The 21,882-nt window shown below is 43.0% G+C and overlaps 1 protein-coding gene across 1 annotated transcript in view; it reads right to left on the reverse strand.

The window, feature by feature from the left end:
* Positions 1–13: 13 nt before the first annotated feature.
* Positions 14–21,882, reverse strand: part of gabrb1 (gamma-aminobutyric acid type A receptor subunit beta1) — a 45,766-nt gene continuing 23,897 nt past the window's right edge. Inside the window, exons 5-9 of the mRNA XM_040200536.2 lie at positions 17,552–17,634; positions 14,454–14,597; positions 13,983–14,135; positions 5,686–5,939; positions 14–2,857 (exon numbers count right to left, since the gene is read on the reverse strand). Of these exons, the coding sequence (XP_040056470.1) occupies positions 2,516–2,857; positions 5,686–5,939; positions 13,983–14,135; positions 14,454–14,597; positions 17,552–17,634 (976 nt within the window). The 3' untranslated portion in view covers positions 14–2,515. The remainder of the gene's footprint in view (positions 2,858–5,685; positions 5,940–13,982; positions 14,136–14,453; positions 14,598–17,551; positions 17,635–21,882) is intronic.

Raw genomic sequence — 21,882 nt, forward strand, 5'->3', positions numbered from 1 at the left:
ACAATTTATTCAATTTTTACCTTTTTTTTTCCCACAAATTTAAATGTCTTCAGAATCAGAATTAGAATTGTATTTATTGTCTTTAAATACACATTTACATGAATCCAACTTATTGTAGCGAACAGATAAATTGATGGAGAAGACCTTATCTTTCAGTTCGCAACACACATTGAGCTTCCCTCAGCAGCTCTCAAGCTGGTTCACTCACAGCTCCTTTCATGCAAATACAACATCACAGTCACCAGCCAATCAGATCGCCTTTATGCTCACGTCTAAAGAGCGCCAAGCTCAAAAATTAAAGATGGCGGACCAAACTCCGTAGAATAGGGGGTCCCTGCTGCACCTCGCCATCAGTTCAGGGATCCTTGGCCTGAAAAATATTGAAGACCCCCGCAATAGAGGAATGCTGTTTGTCCAATAGACAATATAACAAGCCCTTAGAATATACAATATGACAATGGGAGCTGAAGCTGCTTTGGGGAATCCTGGAGAAAGACCACACTAATATACACAGCGTGTAGATTTTTCTTTCCATCGGTCACGCATGAGTAGATGTCAGTTCCTTAGATCAAAGCAATATCCCCATCATGAAAAATTGGACATGACCCTTGAACTGCCACAAATTATGTCGAACTTTCTGTCCGGCATGGGAATATGTTTCTGTAAAGAATGCTTGTACCATTGTGAAGTCAACAACCATCATATAACCTTTATTTAAGCGGGTAATCTCCTTATCTCTGTTGCAAGAGACACCTGAGTACAGTAGAGAAAAAGAAAGGACCACTCCTTTCTCTTCTTTTACAGTTTTCAGCACATAAGATCTGCCTCAGCCCGGGACAGCAGAGAGTTTTCCTTCACTTTGGTTTCCTGTGATTGTAAAGCTAAATCCTATCTTTCAAGTGACACAATAATGGACATGTTAGACAATTCTGCATAACCTTTGCTTACGTCCAGTGATAATGTGTTTTCTGTGACTGATTAACCATGTGACGGTTAGGGAGAGATGACAACTAAAACAAAGGTGTGGTTGCCAACACTCACATGCTGATGTTTGGCCCGTAGGGTTTCTATTTTAAAGCAAAAAGATGAATGTTAAGTGTCCCCTGCTACATGCCCATCTACGTACCTGACCTATACAACCCAACTTTCGTCCTCTCTTTGTGCTGTGAAGCAGACGCCACTTTCTGCATTGGCACTGACCATGAGGTGAGAAACTATCTATATCCTTATCTATACATGTTCTAAACTTGTAACTACACATACTAAACATACTTCATTGTGATGCTAATTGGTCACACCTACTCTTGCTGTCCTCGCAACTAGCTTGCCTTGAAAAGTTTTTGAACCTGACAGAAGGACTGGTGCAAACTCTTACAACTGACCATACGATCCTTGATAATAACATAAGAGGTAATCCGCTGAAAAGAATGTTACTTTGACCTCTTACTTGCCGTTTAATTATTTAACAGATTGAAGTGGATCAACCTCTATGTAATTAAACAATTATGTACAGTACAATTTGAGGTTTTGGAAAATAATGTTGTGTAATGCCAGGTATTTCAAAACCAGCAGCGAGTTTTATCAGGGCTTGAATTTTTTAACATGATTTTAAGCGCATGGCGACATCATTGCTTCTTCTTGACCTGATTTCCTTGAAAGAAAATTACATTGTACATGCCCCTAGACGGTGTGAGAATATAGTAGGTACAAATATGACAACTTTTTTTGAGTTCAAATTAACATCTGTCTGGTACTTACCTTAAATGCAATAATTGTTTAAAAACATACAATATAATTACTATAATAGCCACAGTGGCTCAGTACAGCCATGTACATTTTTTTTTAAAGAAACAAAAATAAATTCACAGAAAGCAATCTGACATGTTTGTTAGCGCAAGCATGTATGTTTGAGAAGGATTTCAACACAATGATACATATCCAACTCTTTAAAAATGACCTCAGTAAGAGCACCGGGTTCAAACAAAATAAGGACTACTTCATTGCAATGTAAGTCCCATCGGTCAAAGAAATCATGTAACAACAGTTAATACTACTTGTTTTTCTGGTTTTCCTATTTTCTTTTCTTTTTTACCTAAGCAAATACAAAGTTGTGTTCCATTCACATGCAAAAAGTGATATAACAGAAGGTAAGAAAAAGAGATAGAGCAAATTGAAAGATCATTGCCCATAATCTTGGACTCACCGGTCTTTTCGATCTGTGTGACCTTAGAAATGCTAGAACTTTGCAGTCTTAAATTTGAATATTCTTATCTATTTCGTATAGATGAGTACAGGAAAAGTGATAGGATTTTTAATAAATTATAACTCTGTTTTATATATATGTATATGTTCATTTGTATTTACATTGTAAAGACATCCAGTACTACTCATTCCAAAATAGGATTTATACAAATGGACTGAGTACTCCTTCATTTTCTTTGCTGTACAAGATCTAGGTAGCTTTTCTATCAAATCTTTAGCAGTGGTGCTGCCACATAGGTTCACCTCTGGCACCCTATTGGACATAGTAAAGCCAGTAGACCAGGTTGAAGAAGGTGAATGCAATTGGGAAGATAACACGAGACCACTTGTCTATGGCGTTGACATCGGTGAGGTCGGGGATCTTGACTTTGAGCTGTGAGGCCCTCCTCCGCAAGCGACCCTTCTTGTTGCCCACTGGCCGGTCAATGGGCGGTCGACCATACAGGTCTCGACTGGTCATGGGCTTGCGGTACTGTATGCTGGCACTGTCATAAGAGAACATGGTAGCTCGAGGGTCGTTGAGAACGCCCATCATCTCTGCTCCACTCATCTCACTGGTAAGGTTGGTTAGGAGGATGTTCCCATGAGCGTCAACCTGAGGAAGGAGGTTATTAGATTTCATAATATGTATTTTTTCAATTACTGTAAGTTACGGATATTGAGGCTTTTATTTTGAAATGATGGGATCAGGTGATGGAGAGAGAGTGTTAGGAGACAGAATGCTTGTCTTTCCAACTAAGAAGTTATTCATTGATCACAATGAGGGCTCATCACAAGCATTTCAGTAGGATCAATCACTGCCATTGGGGCTTTTATTTTTAATTGGGTTGGGTGGGGGGCAGACAGATAGAGAGAGGGGGAGGGGGAAAGATTGATTTTGATTTTCAAAAACTTTTATTTTCTTAAAAAAAAAAAAAAAAAAAAACACGGGGACTTTTGGTCGAATCAAAACACTGAATGACTCAGTCCCTCTCCAGCCAATCAGCACATGGTTCCTCTGCAGCACGTCTGCGGTGCCAATGAGCCAGTAGTTGGTCCTTGCTCCTCCTTTCAGCCGCATTCCACTCAGTCACAAATTGCTCTCCCACTGCCTTTGTTGATCCTCTGGGTGAGTGTAGCTTCCACTACCTTGTTTACTCCCACCCTCCAGATTAGTACACCACAACTCAATATTGGGTGAAGTAGTCCTCCAGCTGTACCCACTTCATATTTTTGGTAATCTTCAAGAGGAGTTTCACCCCCCAGACCTCCACCCATCAGTTCATTTACGTGACGTTGGTAACGGATGTTAACTCAGTCATGCTGCCTCCTTTATACCACGTTTTTCAGGTTTTAAGACTTTTATTGTTAAGCACAGCAGGTTGCTAGGCAACGGGAGCAGCAGAGGTAAAGCTGATAACGCAAGCAGGAAGTCCCCCCGTAGGCCACGCCGTCCCATTTCAGAGACCGCTCGGTTCAGCCTATGCGGTTGTTCGAGGACGCACCCCAGGTCTGCCGTGAAGGCTGCAGGCTACAGGCGAAACTGCATTTCGTTGCCTCTGTACTTGTACCCTGTGCAATGACAATAAAGTTGAATCTAATCTAATCTAATTATAGACCTCTTCTCCTTCCATGTGCAAATCGCTGTCTGTAGACACCATCCCTTCAACGTGCGTCTCAGACTGCTTCCCGGCTCCTCTTGTCCCCTTTCACCACCCTGACCCACCAGCTGGACCCCACCCATCCTTTCTTCCACACCCTTGACCAAACTGCTGGACTCCAACCGCCTTCTCATTCACTCGCCTGCCCCACCCGCTGGGCTTCACCCATCCCCTCATTCACTCCGTCACTCGCAATTGCACTCAGGTCTTCCCTGGACATGCTTGGCTCAGATGTCCTTCACTACCACACCTGAAACATCTGGCATATCAGAGGCAACAAACGCCACATAATCAAACCAGTCTACTCTTTGTCTGAACACCAGGTTGCGATCCTAGTTTATCTTATTTAGGATCAAAAGCGTTCTCTTGTGAGACAGGCAGGACCGACACGAGCCTCATTCACCATGATTCCGGTCTCCGCCACCATATGGCTTTTTCCACGCTATCTATGAACATCACCACCACGTTGTTCATGCGGCCCCGACTGACCCACTGTCACTCGGGTTTGGTCATTGGTATTGTTTAGTTGTGCGGCTGCAAAACACACAATACAGCACCACTAAACCCCAAAACAAGTCCAAACAAACACCTTTACACTCATAAACCGCAATATTCTATACTCTCCACCTCCAACAGCGGATAAATACACCAAAAAACGCTATATCGCTTTGCACACTAAACACAGACAGACAAACAGAGACAGAGAAAGCAAAAAGGGGAACAAGGGAGAAATATGGAAAAAGAAAGAGTGATTGAGTGAGTTAGAGCGAGAGAGAAGTAGAGGGAGTTGGGGGAGGGAGGCTTGGAGGAGGGAGGGAACAAGGGACAAGCGAGGGCTTTGCAAGATGTTGGTCTGAGTTGACTGTAGACGGAATAGTTGCATCATGTGACTCATCTGCTAATACCAATCACCTGTGTGTGAGTGCATGCACGTGTCCGGTTGTCACGGCGATGGCGCAGCTGTGATTGTTAACAATCTGATCAATGGGACATACTCACACATTAGGCACAGCACCCAAACAGCAAAGTCCAACTCTCGCCCTAGACCATTGTATATCTGGTAAAAAAAAGTCTCGACGGTTAACATTTTTTAAGCTTTAACCTTAATTATTTTTGGACTTTTTTAGTTAGTAGTTTTGTGTGTGTTTTCATGTAAAATCATAGTTTACTCACCACGGGAACATGGCAGCAAAGCAGTCATTGTGACAACCACACAGACACGCATCACTCGCTCTCTGTGCCCCCCCCCTCACACAGGTGATTGGTGTTAGCTAATTAGGAGTCTGACACATGGACAGAGCTATTTAGGAGACCTGGCAAACCCTTCCCTTGTCCCTCCCTCCTAAACAAACATTCTGATTCTGTCTCCGCTCCCCATCTATAACCCACCCATTGGACTGAATCATTTTTTTACTATGTGGAACCTAGAGTAGAGCTGCTGGTCTTTTACGATAAAATGGGCCAGTTGAGTTGATTTGTGCATCTGATCAGGATGCCACCTGGACGCCTACCTTTAGAGATTTTAAGGGGCTAACGGAAGCCATTAGCTAGACTCAAAACGCTTTGGAGAAATACATATCTTTGTGTGTGTGTGTGTGTGTGTGTATATGTATATATGTATATATGTGTATATGTATATATATATATATATATATATATATATATATATATATATGTGTATATATATATATAAAATTGTGTGTGTGTATATACACACACACACGTAAAGCTTGGATTTTCCAGGCTTTATGATGTTAACAAAACAGTTCAGCTCCTTTCCCACCTGCACTTTGTTGCTCTCCAGTCTACTCTTATTCTCGTTGTTAGACTTGGCAGCCTTTTCTGCCACCTTCTTCTGCAGATGGGGACCTCGACCGAAGAAGATGTAGTTGACAAAGGCATACTCCAACAAGGCCAGAAAGACAAATACAAAACAACCCATGAGAAAAATGTCAATGGCCTTGACATAGGGGATCTTGGGAAGAGTCTCCCTAAGATGGGTATTGATGGTGGTCATCGTCAGCACCGTGGTTATACCTGCACACAAGCAGAGGGAGTGGATGGTTACAAGAAGGTCTTTCAGCAAAGCTACAGAAAAAGAAGTCTGCTATAAGCCCTTACTATAAAACAACCGTCATAAACATTTTGTGAGTGTTAAAAGGGATTTACGATAATTTCCCATGAGTCTGCGTTTATAGGTAAAGCCAACAAACATTTCTAGCTGGGCTTGATTGAAAATATAGGCTTTTACAACATTCTCCTTCACCACGACATTTAAAAGAATTCCATTTTCTGTTTAAGTAGTGGTGTGAGTCTGTGCTAGTCAACCGGTTTTTCAGTCAACCACTTTAATAGAGACCCATATATCATGACAAATACTGGATTTATTGCCAGTAATGTTTGTCGAGAAATTCAAGGTCAATGTATCTTAATGATTTTGGTGATGACCTGACTTTTTATGTAGTGCCACTACCTGGTTCAGATTGAAATAAAGAATGCATTGTACAAGCATTTGCCACAATGTTGATTACATTGTCTTGGACATATTTCTGAGTTTAGCGGCAAGGTCTTCAGCTGTGTCTTCCTGGCATACTATAGCAGGGTGTCCACCAGTGCAAGCCTGGCATAAAATGTGTATTCGCACCCCCCCGTTAAATCTATATATAATATCTGAAATAATGAGTATTGGTGCAATCCTTTAATTTTTTTATTTTAATTTAAACTATTGGATCCATGAAATACAGTAAGGGCACTCATTTCTACCTCAGGATGGATAATGTTCCTTTGATAATCAATCAATTTTTCATGAAGTTTAATGAATAGTTTAAGGTCCAAATTCCAGCAAAACTAATCATTCTTCCATCAGTACCCAACAAAGGCAGGGCTTTTTCCCATGGGACCACCTTTAGAGGCTTGTTTAAAAACTAAAAGTAACCATTGAAATGTTCTGTCCTGAATTGTCACTTGGTAGAAGGGGTCCCTACAGCATTGTAGTTTGAAGTTAAGGCCACTGCTCAGATGTCAGTATGTGACTAGTTGGTAGTGAGAATGAACTCAAAAAGAAGCAGACACTTCTGTTTTTCCTCAAAACAACCGCGATTGACCGTTTGACCAAGTTGGTGTTGGTCTTTTAGTTACCTCATCATTCAGACAGCTATATGCAATCAAAAAACCTGTATAACATTTGAAAAAAGACATGAGAAAATTAAAAAAATAATCATCATTGCTTTATTATTCTTGTATGTTCAATGCATGTTCTCGCCGTGTCTGCGTGGGTTCTCTCGGGGTACTCCGGGCTTCCTTCCACAGTCCAAAGACATGCACTGGGGATCAGGTTAATTTGGGACTTTAAATTGCGTGTGGATGTGGAAAAGGTGTGTGGATGTGAGTGTGGATGGCTGTGTGTCTCTGTGTAGCCCTGCGATTGGCTGGCGACCCATCCAGGGTGAACCCCGTCTCTCGCCCGAAGTTGGCTGGGATAGACTCCAGTCCCCCGCAACCCCTGTGTTTTTATTAAAATTCCCATTTGTTTTCAAAACTCTGCGTCTGAGTCCTGCTTCCAGCCACGCCACCCCGGCCATTGTGACAGCAATTTGCAGAAAACACTGCATAGTTACACTTTTATACAATGTTTTACAGAGAGGGTGACATTTTCGTTAATGATAATTGAGGAATGATAATTTAAAAAAAAATTGATGCTACTTTATAACCTTAATCAATGTAAAAACATATCTGCAAAGCAAAGCGATTTTAATTGTGTAATAATTTAAGGTAAATTTGTCTCGGCTCTCACTAAGACAGCAAGACAATGGACAACCATGCACCCATACAACACCTCCCTAGGGAGGCACCCAGGGGGCGTCCTTACCAGATGCCAAAAACCTAAAACCCCAAACTCCTTTCAACGCAAAGGAGCAGTGGCTCAACTCCGAGCTCCTCAAGAAAGGGTGAGAAGCTCAGCCAATCTCTAAAGGAGACACCAGCCTCTCTCCTGAAGAAACCCTTTTCGGCCGCTTGTACCCGTGACTTAGTTATTTCGGTCATGACTCCTCCATCTTCCCCTCACTCGTGAACAAGACCCCGAGGTACTTGAACTCCTTCACTTGGGTTAAGGACACATTCCCTACCCGGAGTAGGCAATCCATCGGTTTCTTGCTGAAGACCATGGCCTCAGATTTAGAGGTGCTAATCCTCATCCCGACCGCTTCACACTCCGCTGCGAACTGCTCCAGTGAGAGTTGGAGGTCACAGACAGAAGATGCAATCAGGACCACATCATCTGCGAAAAGCAGCGATGAAATCCACAGCCCCCCAAACTGTAGACCCTCCTCCCCGCGACTACGCCTCAATATCCTGTCCATGAAAACCACAAAGAAGATTGGTGCAGCCCTGGCGAATCCTAAGCCCCACCGGAAACGCCTCCGACTTGCCTGCCAGCTGCCCACATTATCTCTCGGGGGATCCAATCATACGCCTTCTCCAGGTCCACAAAACACATGTAGACTGGATGGTGCTTCTGACCTTCAAGCCTGTCGGTACACTGCAACTGCCTCCAGAGTCCCCCTGGATATCATAACCTCAAAGGCCTCCTTCTTGAGTCGGACGGCTTCCCTGACCACCGGTGTCCACGGTGGGGTTTGAGGGTTACCGCCCCTTGATGCACCGAAGACCTTGAGGCCACAACTCACTGCCGCAGCACCAGTAATGGAAGTTTTGAACATACACCACTCTGGTTCCTCCACAGGAATGTGAGAGAAGCTCCACCGGAGGTGTGAGTTGAAAATATTTTAGGCCGGGGCCTCCTCCAGACGTTCCCGGTTCACCCTCACTACACGCTTGGGTTTGCCAGGTCTGTCCTAAGTCTTCCCCCATCCACTGACCCAGCTCACCACCGGATGGTGATCAGTTGACAGCTCTGCCCCTCTCTTTATCCGAGGGTCCAGAACATGCAGCCTCAGATACGAACAATTACAAAATCGATCATTTTTGGCGTAGGGTGTTCTAGGGTGTTCTACTACTATATACACTTATGAACATTGTCAAGTCCTACTCTTGTTCACCTTCCAAAGGACACAAGGACAACTCAAATTTCCGACTCTATCACTTTTATTTGGCTTTTTCAGTTGATTGGTCTGTTCGGGGAAAACCTTTAAAGACAGAATAGAAATTACCTTTTAAATTAGACATTTTAATTAAACATTTCCAATGAATTTTAAATGGGTTTAAAAATCCTCTTTTTTTTCAAACTCAAAATGAAATATTTTAACAAAAAATCAATGAATTCAATGCTGCAATCTACACAGCAGTTAAACATAGCATGACCATATTAAGCAGCATTTTAAACATGAAACATTTCACCGATGGGTTAACTTGGATTGTCTTCTCTCTGCTGTTTGTTTGTTCGAATTAATGAGAACCTCCATGCACAGGTGCTCCAAATCAGTGACAATGATTGATCAGGTGACAAGCAACCGGTTTGCTGCTGCTTGTGCACTCTGTGAAGTGTAGTTCTTTGAGACTAAGTCCTGAGGTTCAGCTCCACAAACATCTTTATGTTCGAACATGGTGTTTGCTATGGACAATCCGTGACTGGCACAGAAGTTCAATAACAAACGACCGCTCGGGTTCAGATCAGGAAAGCCATTCCTCCCAATCACGCCTTTCCAGTTATCTCCATTGTCGCCCACGTGCGCAAGTCTCCCAGTAGTGGAGTCCCCCACTGGAGCACCCTGCAGGACTCCATTCAGGGTCTCCAAAAAGGCAGAATACTCCGAGCTGCTGTTTGGTGCATATGGCACAGACAACAGTCAGTTGTCTGTTGTAAGTTTTCCTCGCCACCACCCAAAGGACCCTTTTGTCCACAGGGGTAAACTCCAATGTAGCAGCACTCAGCCGGGGACTTGTGAGTATCCCCACTCCCGCCTGGTGCCTCACACAATGAGTCCATCCCCTATCCAGGAGTGTGGTTCCAGAGCTGAGGCTGTGCGTAGAGGTAAGCCCCACCTGATCCAACTGATAAAGTTCCACCTCTCGCACAAGCTCCAGCTCCTTCCCCCCCAGAGAGGTTACCTTCCACGTCCCCAGAGCCAGCATCTGCCACCCAGGTCTGTTACATCTAGACCCCCCTTTGTCACTGCCAACCTTGTAGCAGCGCACCCGACCCCATCGGTTTCACCCACAGGTGGTGAGCCCATGAGAATTAGAGTTCTGGGGTGCCGCCACACTCCTTCATGCTGTGCCTGTCCGGCTCCGTGGCAAGCCCGGCCACCAGACGCTCGCTGTCGGAGCCTCCATCTGGGCCTGGCTCCAAATGGGGGACCCCGGCTTTCTCCGGGCTGGGTAGCTCTGTGACGGCCCCAGGGCCGCTGCCTGAACATTGAACTGTTAGCTGTGGGGATACGTCGTTATTATCTGCCGAGGGAGTTCACGTCCGCCATCATCATCACAGTGTACGTTCCTCCATCAGCTGACGCTGAGGCAGCAGTAGACACCATACACTCCACTGTGTCCAAACTACAGACCCAGCATCCCGGTGCATTTTTGGCCGTTACAGGAGACTTTAACCACATCACTCTGGATAAAGCTCTGCCAACTCTGCACCAGTATGTTGACTGCCCCACATGGAACAATAAAACTCTGGACTTGCTGTATGCTAATGCCATGGATGCATACAGTGCTACCGCCCGGTCGGATCACAACCTGGTCCTGCTGACTCCAAGTTATGTTCCTCTGGTGCAGAGGCAGCCTGTGACCACCAGGACTGTGAGGAGATGGTCACAGGAGGCTAAGGAGGCACTGCAGGACTGCTTTGAGTCCACAGACTGGAATGTGCTGTGTGGACCACATGGGGAGGACATAAACAACTTAACTGACTGTGTCACAGAATACATCAAGTTCTGTGAACACACCACCGTTCCATCCCGGACTGTCCGCTGCTTCCCCAACAACAAACCGTGGATTACCAGGGACCTGAAAGAGCTTCTTAACAAGAAGAAAGCAGCTTTCAAGTCTGGGGACAGGGAGGAACTCAGGAGAGTTCAGCGCAACCTGAAGGAAATGGTAAATGGCCTGTACTTGTATAGCGCTTGTCTAGTCTTCTGACCACTCAAAGCGCTTTAACACTACATGACATCATTCACCCATTCACACCCATTCATACACTGATGACAGGAGAACCATAGACAGTGACACCTGCACATCAGTAACTACCATTCACACACAGGACAGGAATCGTACCAGGAACCTGTAACATTGCTACAGGAACAATGTTGGGTTAAGTGTCGTGCCCAAGGACACAACGACATGCGGGTTAGAAAATGGGGGGACACAACGACATGCGGGTTAGAAAATGGGGGGACACAACGACATGCGGGTTAGCCGGGCCTGGGATCGAACCGACAACCCTCTGATTGGAGGACGACCGTGCTCCCCACTCACCCACAGTGAAGGTGAAGATCAGGGAGTGTAAGAACTCCTACAGGAGGAATCTGGAGGCCAAACTTCAGCAGAGCAACGTGAGGGAGGTGTGGTCCGGCATGAAAGAGATCTCAGGCTTCAAGGGAAGACAGAGTCAACCAGGGGGCTCCCTGGAGAGGGCAAACAAGCTGAACTGCTTCTCCAACAGGTTCAGCTCACAGCCCTCATCTGTCTCCACCTCACCTCCCAAACACCTCAGCTGACTTCTCCCCGGTCCCCTCTGGTGAGCTGCATGGACACAGAGCCCCCAACTTCAAAGGGCTCCTCCACCCCCCCCACACCTCTGCTGCCTTCCTCCCTCCCCCCTCTATCTCCCCTGGTGAGCGGCATGGACTGTGAAGCCACTCGTCCACCGTCTCCTGGATCACTGACTACCGACAGGCAGGCCACACTTTGTCCGACTGGGCAGCGTGCTGTCTGATACAGTTGTCAGTGGTACTGGAGCTCCACAGGGAACTGTTCTGTCTCCCTTCCTGTTCACTTTATATACCACTGACTTTCAGTATAACTCGGAGTCCTGCCATCTGCAGAAATTCTTTGATGACTCTGCAGTGGTAGGGTGTATAAGGGATGGACGGGAGGAGGAGTACAGGGCAGTAGTGGAGGACTAACCCTGTGGGCGAGCAGAAATCACCTGCCCCTGAACGTGGCCAAGACCAGAGAGATGGTGGTCGACTTTGGGAGGAAGACGACGGCTCCACTACCGCTGAGGGTTCTGGGAGAGGAGGTGGTCATGGTTGAGGACTACAAGTACCTGGGTGTCTCCATCGACAACAGACTGAACTTTAAGACCAAGATCAACGCCGTCTACAGCAAGGGGATGAGTCGACTCTTTTTCCTGAGGAAGCTTCGATCCTTCCATGTGTGCAGGAAGATGTTGGAGATGTTCTATCAGTCTGTTGTGGCCAGTGCTTTGTACTTCGCCGTGGTCTGCTGGGGGAGCAGCATTGGAGCCGGTGACACCAACAGACTTAACAAACTTGTTAAGAAGGCCGGCTCCATCATTGGCTGCAAACAGGACAGCTTGGAAAAGGTGTTGGAGGGGAGGTCACTGAAGAAACTGTTATCCATATTGGATAATCCTGACCACCCCCTCCACCACCTGCTACAGGGACAGCAGAGCACGTTCTCCAACAGACTCCTTCAGCTCCGCTGTCACAAGGACCGATACAGGAGATCATTCCTGCCCAGTGGAATAACACTCTACAATACAATCATCCCTGGCTAAATAATGACAATAATAACCCTGTACTGCTGTGATGTTGCTGCTCTTCCTCTTCTCCTTTTACAAATTATTATTATTGTCTCTTTTGGAGGGTTATTCTTTTGTTTCAGTTTTAGTTTATTTAATTTAGTTTAATAATTTAATATTTCTATCTTATTATATTGTATATAATGTGTATCTTTTTATTCTATTTTCTTCCCTGCACATACTGCTGTGATACCAAAATTTCCCTCTTGAGGGATCAATAAAGTAGCTATCTATCTATCTATCTTAAAAATAGAAGATTAAACTTTAGAGAAAATAGAGAATAAGACATTAAACAATCCAGCGACTGATGCTAGAGTTCTAAATGCAGCCCATAGGCTAGAAAGAGAGAGAGAGAGAGAAAGAGAGAGAGAGTTTAAATCTTTGGTTTTGCTTCAGTTTACTTACTTCTGTTTTGTTTTCCTTAGTTTGATGTGTTTGTGGTCTTCTGGTTGCTCTGTTGCTTGGTTTTGTTTCACCTGATTTTGTTTTAAGGTTAAAATACAGTATTGAACCAATTGGGGTTGTTTTTATTATCTTAAACCTGTTTTTAGTGATTTTCATGTCACTAAATTAGTTATATTATGTTCTTTAATAAAACCTTTGGTTAATTACTACAAACATTTTTCTGCCTCATCCACAATGGCTCAATTTCTTTAATATTTTGTTGAAATAACCCACCCAATATGACGCTATATTGCTGACGAATAATCAATACCTCATAAATGTCATATTTCTGGGGACAATACTTCAGCGGCCATATTGAAAGTTTTGGAACTGCATTAGAGGGATGTTTACAAAATTTTGAAGGATCATAGTTCTCAGCCTTAAAAACACACAAAATAATTTCAAATATTTCCCTTAAAAGAAGTCAGCAACATGGTTTCTATCTAATTTATAATCTGTATTTTTATTTAATTCATATTTGCACTTTGTACTGCAACTAAGGGAAAAGAACAAAAACAACTTTGAGTCATGATCTTCCTGTTCATTCCTGCAAATTTCTGTGCAAATACCACATGGTGTTTATATTTTACTTCATGTGAAACTGAAAAGAGATTCCAGAGAATCTAACCCGACGCTGTGAATGTGTGAACCAACGTGGAAAACGGCATGAGAAGAAGAGTCAGAGAATCAACAAAGTTATTTTTCTTTATCGCCCTGTCGCCCATGAATGTCTGTAGAAAAAGATGGTGTTCCAGTTAAGTAATGAAGTTAAGTTATGAAGCTTTGGTATGGACCAAAGTAGTGGACTAACACAATGATATTGCCTCATAAACTCATGCCAACAATATGATTAAAGATCATATAAGCAAATATGATTGCTAATGTAAAGAACAAAAAGAGTCACTGACCTAAGGCTACTCTGGCAGCCGAGGCATCATAGTTGATCCAGAAGGAGACCCAGGACAAGATGGTGATCAGGGTGGAGGGCATATAGGTTTGCAAGATGAAATAGCCAATGTTCCTCTTCAGCTTAAAGCTCAGGGACAGACGTGGATAAGAGCCTGTTACACACAGGGTTGCAGATATGTATTTAGAGTTCTAATAACATTGTTAATTTAGTGCTACAAATCAAATAAATATGAAATTTGATGAGCAGTCAATGAGACTGTCTCTGTGATAAATATCACACAGTTGTTAGTATTAACAATATGTTGATTTCAGAGCCCATAAATGGGCTACTGCGCCTGCATAGGCACAAAGTTTGAACAATTTGTTTAAAAGGATTCAAATTAAGTTATAAATTATGTTAACCATAACAATGTTACGTCAAAAATAATTAAAAGAATATAAGATAAGTTGAGAACCACTAACTCTGTTACCTGTGGCAAACACAGCTTTCTTGGATTGGGTTTGGTAGTCTATGATCGAGAACTGGGGCAGTTCAATGTTTTCCACGCCAGTGACTGAGCCTGCGTTGCTTCCTCCCTGCCAGTAGAATTCAATGTCGTCAGTGGTGTATCCATCTAAGAGAGGCAGGGGAATACAACAAGTTGAACATTATATGCACTACAAAGACAAGCACATTGGGATTTCAAGCACAATGCAGTGAAGACACCAGCTGTGAAGTGTTTTCTTGGGTACCTGGACCGGTAACAATGCTGTCCCACATCTAGCCTGTATCCGACAGAGTTTGTCTTGGAGAAAATGAAGTAGGGTGGGCCATGGTAGTAATCGGGCAAACGGATATACAGACAGGGCGGGGCGGGGGGGGGGTGGTAGACCTGTCGGGGCAGAACTGCCATGCGCAGATTAAAAAAATAAAAATTCCAGACTTTCCTGGAGGCGCCCCTGATCTGAGCTTTTTAATCGAACTGCAATTTAAGGGGTCGAGTGAAGTATGAAATAGATGTGAATGATGAGTGGTGATACATATCGGTTGAGAAGGTTACCCTGTTTAAAGATGTTGTTTTGAAGTATCTTCAAAAGGAAGTTTCCTTACTCTGAATATTTGCAAAATAACATTGACGTATCATTTAGCCATGAAAAACATCTACATGCCTACATTGCAAAGATTTTACAATTATTTTCATACAGTTCTATGAAATTTATGTTGATGAATAAAGGTCTTTGCAGTCTGTACACACACGACATCCTCTGTCCCGAAACCCTCACATCGGCACAGAGAAATCATCCCAAAAATGGAAAAACCCTTCAATGGGGAATAAGAAAAGAAACCTTAGGGAGGAACCTTCTCCCGGGATGGACAGAATGCAATAGATGTCATTTGTACAAATAAACAATGTAAAAGATACAACAGAAAGGACGATTGACAAATAAATGATCATTTATGAATTGTAAAAACACCAAACAAGAATAATAAATTACACTAACAGTAAATATAGCAGGCTGTCCAATTTAATTTGAAATATATATATTATCAACAAAAAAATATACCATATTGGCAGTAAGAGGTACCCTAATTTTTCCCCAGCACTAACCCCTTTCACCACAACACAAACAATGTTCAATTTAATTTATTATGTGTAAACCTTTGTGACTGGTAGCTTCCAACCGTAGAAATGAACCAATAGTTTCCCTCCAGGTGACCATGTTTAAGTGCTGCTGCACTGGAATGTGCAGCCTTACAGCAGCGTAATGGTGCAACAAGAAAAGAAAAGATTAAGCCTTCGATCAATGAATACACCATGAAAGGCTAAATATAACTTAACGGTTGAATATAGATTAATGTACATAGAAAATCTTGAACAATTGAATTGGTATTGCACATTAATGAAGTGCCGGTATGGAATCTACTGAGAGCAGAAAGTGACAGAAGCCGGATCACAGAACCTTTCGCTGTCCTTCAGACGCAGGTGAAAAAAACCTGTCTTTAAAAGCAATGTTTCTTCAGAATGCATTTGAGCATTTCCAATTATTTACTTTTGAAATCATTTTGTCACCCATTGTCCTGTTTCACTGCTGTGGTGTTCCCTCTCATTATAATGGTCCAGTGTGAGAGCCTGCTCAAAATGAGATGAACCTTGCCCTGTGGAATTCCTATTACAGCTTTCATAAAAACTACTCAAACAACAACCTGACATTGGACACTGCTTTCTTGGGTCTTTAGCTATTCATATGCCATAAGTGAGCTGAGTCACACACATTGCACCTAGTCATGGTCAGAAACACAAACCGGCCTGCAGTTTGCTACAGAGAAAAAAACACTGGGGGCCAACTTTACTGTTAGGAAATGCCTAGTTGTAAGAATTGAATAGTTTTCTCTCAGAGACGTTTTTGAGTAGGCCTACTGTTAATAAAGGATGTTAAAATGTCACTTTAGCCTTTAAATATTTAGTTTGAGAAAATAAATGTTTAGATTCCTTAAATGTGGTTTACTTATCTAAATAACGCCTGTCTGGAAATTCCCTGTGATTGTTTTGGGGGATGTGAATGTTTGTGAATCGGTGAATGATCAAATGTAGCGTTAAAGAGCTTTGCATAGTCAGAATACTAGGAAAGTGCAATACAAGTACACTCCATTTGTCATTTATGGATCTCAAAGATGTTTTCTAAGGATAATCTCTGTTTAAGTCAATGCACTACTATGGGCCCTTATTCTCATTCCCTGTGATAAAGCCTTGATAACCAATATGATGGTAATTAAAGGATAATGTGTGTTACAAGATGTCCCATCTACCTAAAGAACATGAGAAAGAATCAGAGCGCAAGAGGACACTTTAAACACTTTACAAGAAGGTTGATGACACAACTGAACAGAAACCTTTTCTACGTCACAGGATCCTTATAGATTAAAGGACACCAGATAATCCAAGGGTCAAGTGTGGAAAATTGGCTCAAAAAGTAAATTAACCTTGAACTCTCTATTCAAGTGCCATGCCACCTTTTTTAAACAGACATATTTTACAAAGCACCGTTGAAGTGGAATCAAGGACTTTTTGACGGATCCCCTCTTGGTAACAAGTGTTGACACCTCTCGGGGGGGGGGGGGGGGTGGTAGGAGAGACACCGAGAGAAGGAAATTCTCTTTCCAATCAAGCCGTCATTTTCCGGCTGTAAGGACGAGCTTACTCTTCACTCACTGGGAATTCCTGCTACCAAACAGGTCCCGAATTTTGACTGTTTCTGTTAAAATTAAGTAATTCATAACAACTGATAAACCAAGGGGAGGCAAACAATTTACATTCTAGCAAATACTGTAAGTCAAAGAAACAGGTGAAAATCTAAAAAAACGAAGAGATAAATTCCCTTGTGTGCTTGAGTTGCTTAATGTGAAAGAAGCATAATCTCATGGTGACACACTACAACTGAATAAACAAGCATTTTTATTGTGGAAACACCCCCTGTCAGCAAATAGGAGGGGAAACATTGTAAGTTGGGTAGGAACTGGTTGGGAACTAGCTGGCTGCATCAACCATGCATTCACAAACAAAGACATAAAAACAGACTTGTCACTTACAGCTCTCAATCTCTAAGGTGCAGTTCTGCTCATCCAACGGGTATCTGCGCAGGTCCATCATGCAGGCAGCTGTTGTGGTGATCCTAAGAGAAAGGAAAAAAGGTTTGCTGTCATTTACTGATATCTGAAGAAAGATTCATCATGAACAACAACACCAGCTTTCACGTCTAAAAACAATTCAGTCTACACATTATACATTCAAGTTTCACGAGGGGAAGCTCTCTTGATTGAGGGACGACCCCGTCAGCCAAACTAGACAGATACTAAAGTTAGGACCGCATTCCTCTGTTATATCAACACACGGAATTGAGTTTATTGCAATTGAATTGCATTCAATAGATATCTAGTTTAGAAACATTTTCTCATTTTCACAAGACACACAATACAAAGATACAGAGTAGCACAATAAAAGTAAAGACAATAATAATTGATCTTCCCCAGGTCAGGCATACAGCAACATTTAAATTAGAGACTTTAATTAGAGTTCATTTTCTGATGTTAGGCAAAAGTGTTGAAATCCCACTGCAAAAAGTTCATTCTTGACCATTCACGAGTCAATTGTGCGAAAGAGCTGGAGTCATTATCCAGTGTCAAGTACTTGGGTTTTTAACTGTATTTACACTGATCAGATGTATTTGCGACACAAGAGTTAAATTAACTCTTTGATAGGTTTGAAATGTAACTGTACACCACTGTCACACTTCTTGGTGTAACTCTACGTACAGTGTAGTTAACACTGAGCACATCTATTTTTGACACTTATTCAGAGTTAAATTGTTAAACCCAATGACTTCTGATTCTAGTGATGATGATGGACAACAGGAGAATGAATGAAATACTTTATGTTAGCTAGTTCTTTGGCTGAGAATGTGTTTTAAAGATGTTTGAACTTCTTTTATTCAGGCCAAGAATGATAATGTCTTTTTTCATAATATAATCAAAAATAACCAATGACGGTATTGATAATTAACCAATCCACCAACCGTATTGATAAAAATACTAAATACAATAAATGATGCATCCCATTTAATAATATACTTTGAATGTTTGCATAGGTAGGATTCATCTTTATGTTAACAGATTGATCTTACTGCTTTAAACTAATTTGAAATGATTTGATAAACAACTGGGCTGATGAGGCTTGAAAGTCCTCTTTGGGGTTAGGGTGTCCTTAGCTACCTGAGGCTGTCGTGAGCCGCTTTTAATAAATGATGTAACTGCTCTCATAACACACTGTGGGTCATAGGCAGTAGTACAATGGGGCTTCACTCCTAAGCTTTCTGCAAGTGCGTTCCATAGTTCAGATAAACTGTGGGCCTCGGGTGAATTCCAAGATGAAGGAGAACTGGCTCTGCTGGCGGGCTGACCAGGGTTTGGCCGTCTTACTCATAGCAAATGTGATCCAATGTGATCCACTACAGTTACAAACTGCCAAGCCTCCAGCAGAAACAGAAAGTGGTGAATGGCAAGGAAATGTCCAAGAAGCTCCTGACCGTTTCTTCCGCTCGTTAGGACGTAATTGTCGACTGAAAAAAGTGAGTGGTTGCCATGGCCGCTTTCACCGACTGCTAGTGCACTGCATCGGCCGCTGAAGCATCTGTGGTTAAGGCAATTGGAGCTTTGGGTTACAATTGTTGCATGTTGTTGCATAAAATGTTGCAGCTGTCTTGCCGTCCAAAAGCGCCTTGTTCGTCCACTCGGTCCAGCCAACAGCTTGTTTGATGGACTTGGATTTCAGGGCTTTGTACAGGGGCCACATCAACCTTGCCGCTTGGGGAATAAAGCGGTGAGAAAAGTTCATCATGCCTTAAAACTCCTGCAGGGCCGTGGAAACTTTCCACAGCGTCCACTTTTGACGAGGGACCGTCTGACGGACTGTCAAGTCAACTCAAACCGGGTTCGAACAGAATCTGGAGGAGAGCCATATGCTCCGACCTGGATGAACTGTCCACCAAGATGTCATCTAGATAGACAAACAAGAAGGTCAGACTGGAAAGTCTGTGCTGCATTTTTGAGAACAAACGGCATCCTCAAAAATCTAATTGGGCGAAAAGTAGCGCTGTTTTGGGGATGTCCAGCATGTAGGGGCACTCAATAACCTCGGAAAAGTTCCACTTTAGGAAAAATCATGCTACCCCACAAGTGTGCAGAAAATTCCTTGATGGTCTGCTGCTGCAATGAGCGTTGTCCCCCCTTGTAGCCATGCTGTACCAGCTCCAGCGCGGCTCCGCAGCATTTATGGCCCGCTTGCCGACCAATTCCCAACAATCGGTAATGACGGTGTTGGGTAACGCTGCCTACGCCGTCACAGGAGGCTGCTGCGGAAAGTTAAAATAGAAAATCTGGCGTGTTTTCCGAGCAACATCAGCGTTATGTCCATTAGCTCCGATGGCTTCTGGTCTTCATGTTCCTCTTCTGGACACGTACAGTAGATTCATGGTTACCAATGTCGTTGGTTGTCGTTGTCTTAGCTGGGATTATCAGAGTTGGCACACCTTTGGTTCTTAGGCTGCACATCTTCATCAAAAAAATCCAACTACACTGTCCCCTCCTAACCTTTAACCCCATCATTACGTCCCATTACCGTAATAACCATAATTCCCTTAAAGGGAACCTGTCCCACTTATCCCATGCTGCAATGATGAATGATGGTCCCAATAGTCCACCACACTGTATTCAACGAGCTATTGTTGTGTTGTCTGCCGCGCTCCAATACGTGCCGCGTACATGTTCCTGTATTATAACGTATTATTGGGCCCTAGAGAGCAGTAAATGCTGAGTATTACTGTGCAATTACTCTGTAAGTGCTTTCCATTCTGCTGCTGTTGTATTGTTGGTTTCGCTAGATGGGACAAATTAAACTTCACCGTTTCAAAGACCATAGACTGACTGGATTTTAGTTTGCCAGTTGGGTGTCTGTGTGATAGAGTAACAATTGTCACGTATCATTGCAGGTAGTCCCTCTCTCTCTCTCTCTCTCTCTCTCAGTAGTTTTAAAAAAATCAGTTTTGAGACTCAATTTAAAGTTTGATTGTTTTAGACTCGATCAGCAGGACTCTCTGAATGGGTGAAGGTTAATGAATGTGCCATTGGTTTGGATTTCTGCTTTTCATGGCTCAGCACTGCAGAAGTTACTTTGAACGGAAATGATATCTGTTACCACTTAATGGAAACCTTTTCCGGTGATAGAAAGACCAGACCAGTGTAAAATCGGGAAGCAAGAAACATTAGTTATGCTCTCCCTTGATTGTCTTCACTCTGTGACTGTCCGGCCACAGCGTGTTTCATGACGTAAAAAGCCCCTCAAGACATGAATAATTAGTACTTTCTTACCTGGGAACACTGAACGCATTAGGAAGCACAAGATGAATTATAAAGCAGGTGCAGAGAGTGCGGCCAACCAGAAACACTGAATGCATTAGCAAGCAGTAGATGAATTATAAAGCAGCTGCAGAGTATGGACAGCCAGTAAAAATAGTGTGTCAGGTTAGGGAGGACTGATGTTGCAGTTCAGCGCCTCCATGGTGTCAATCATTCAGTCGGTACTAAACCGGCTTTGTCAAACGTTTGAGTCAGTCCCCAAGTTCCATGCTCACATTCTCTAATCTTAGGAGAGCAAAAAGTATTCATCCTCAAATCGTCTTCAATTCTATGTGGAAAAAAGTGTCTACAGCTGACAGCTTTTTTTTCGTAATGATCAAATGCAAATACGGTATGTTTGGCTAATCGCTATTCAATCGAATGTCTGACATGGAGACACAAACATTCACACAACTACCGGCAATTTAGAGTCACCTATTAACCTACAGTAGTCACCAGGGCATGTCTCTGGACTGCAGAAAGAGGGCTGAATACCCGCATAGAACACACACAGACTCTGGGACAACATGCAAACTCCACACAAGAAGGCCACTAGGTGGTTTCAAACCCTGCACCTTATAGCTGTGAGGCAACATTGCTCACCACCACATCACCGTTCCGCCCGGCCAGTTATTCAAGCAAGAAAATTCCAATGCATCTTGAGCCGGAAGTCAACTCAGAGTAGCGTGGCGTTAGCAAGGTCAAAGCCACACCCTCTCCCTTGTTCCACCGTACAGTACCAGTTTGGACACATTTTCTCATTTCAAACAGTGTGTCCAAACTTTGGACTGGTAAATGTAATGGGCTTTCAACAGAACCCTCTTTTAACAGACCATTATCTAATAACTTGGAACTTTGAAATGTTATTCTTGGATTATGCACCATCAGGAAAACATTTCTACACAGGAATCCTATCTGATGCATTCTGATCTGCAGTAGTCAAATTTCAAGGTGTAATTCAGTCTTTTTTT

Source organism: Gasterosteus aculeatus, chromosome 15, assembly GCF_964276395.1.
Source record: "Gasterosteus aculeatus chromosome 15, fGasAcu3.hap1.1, whole genome shotgun sequence".
NCBI lineage: Eukaryota > Metazoa > Chordata > Actinopteri > Perciformes > Gasterosteidae > Gasterosteus > Gasterosteus aculeatus.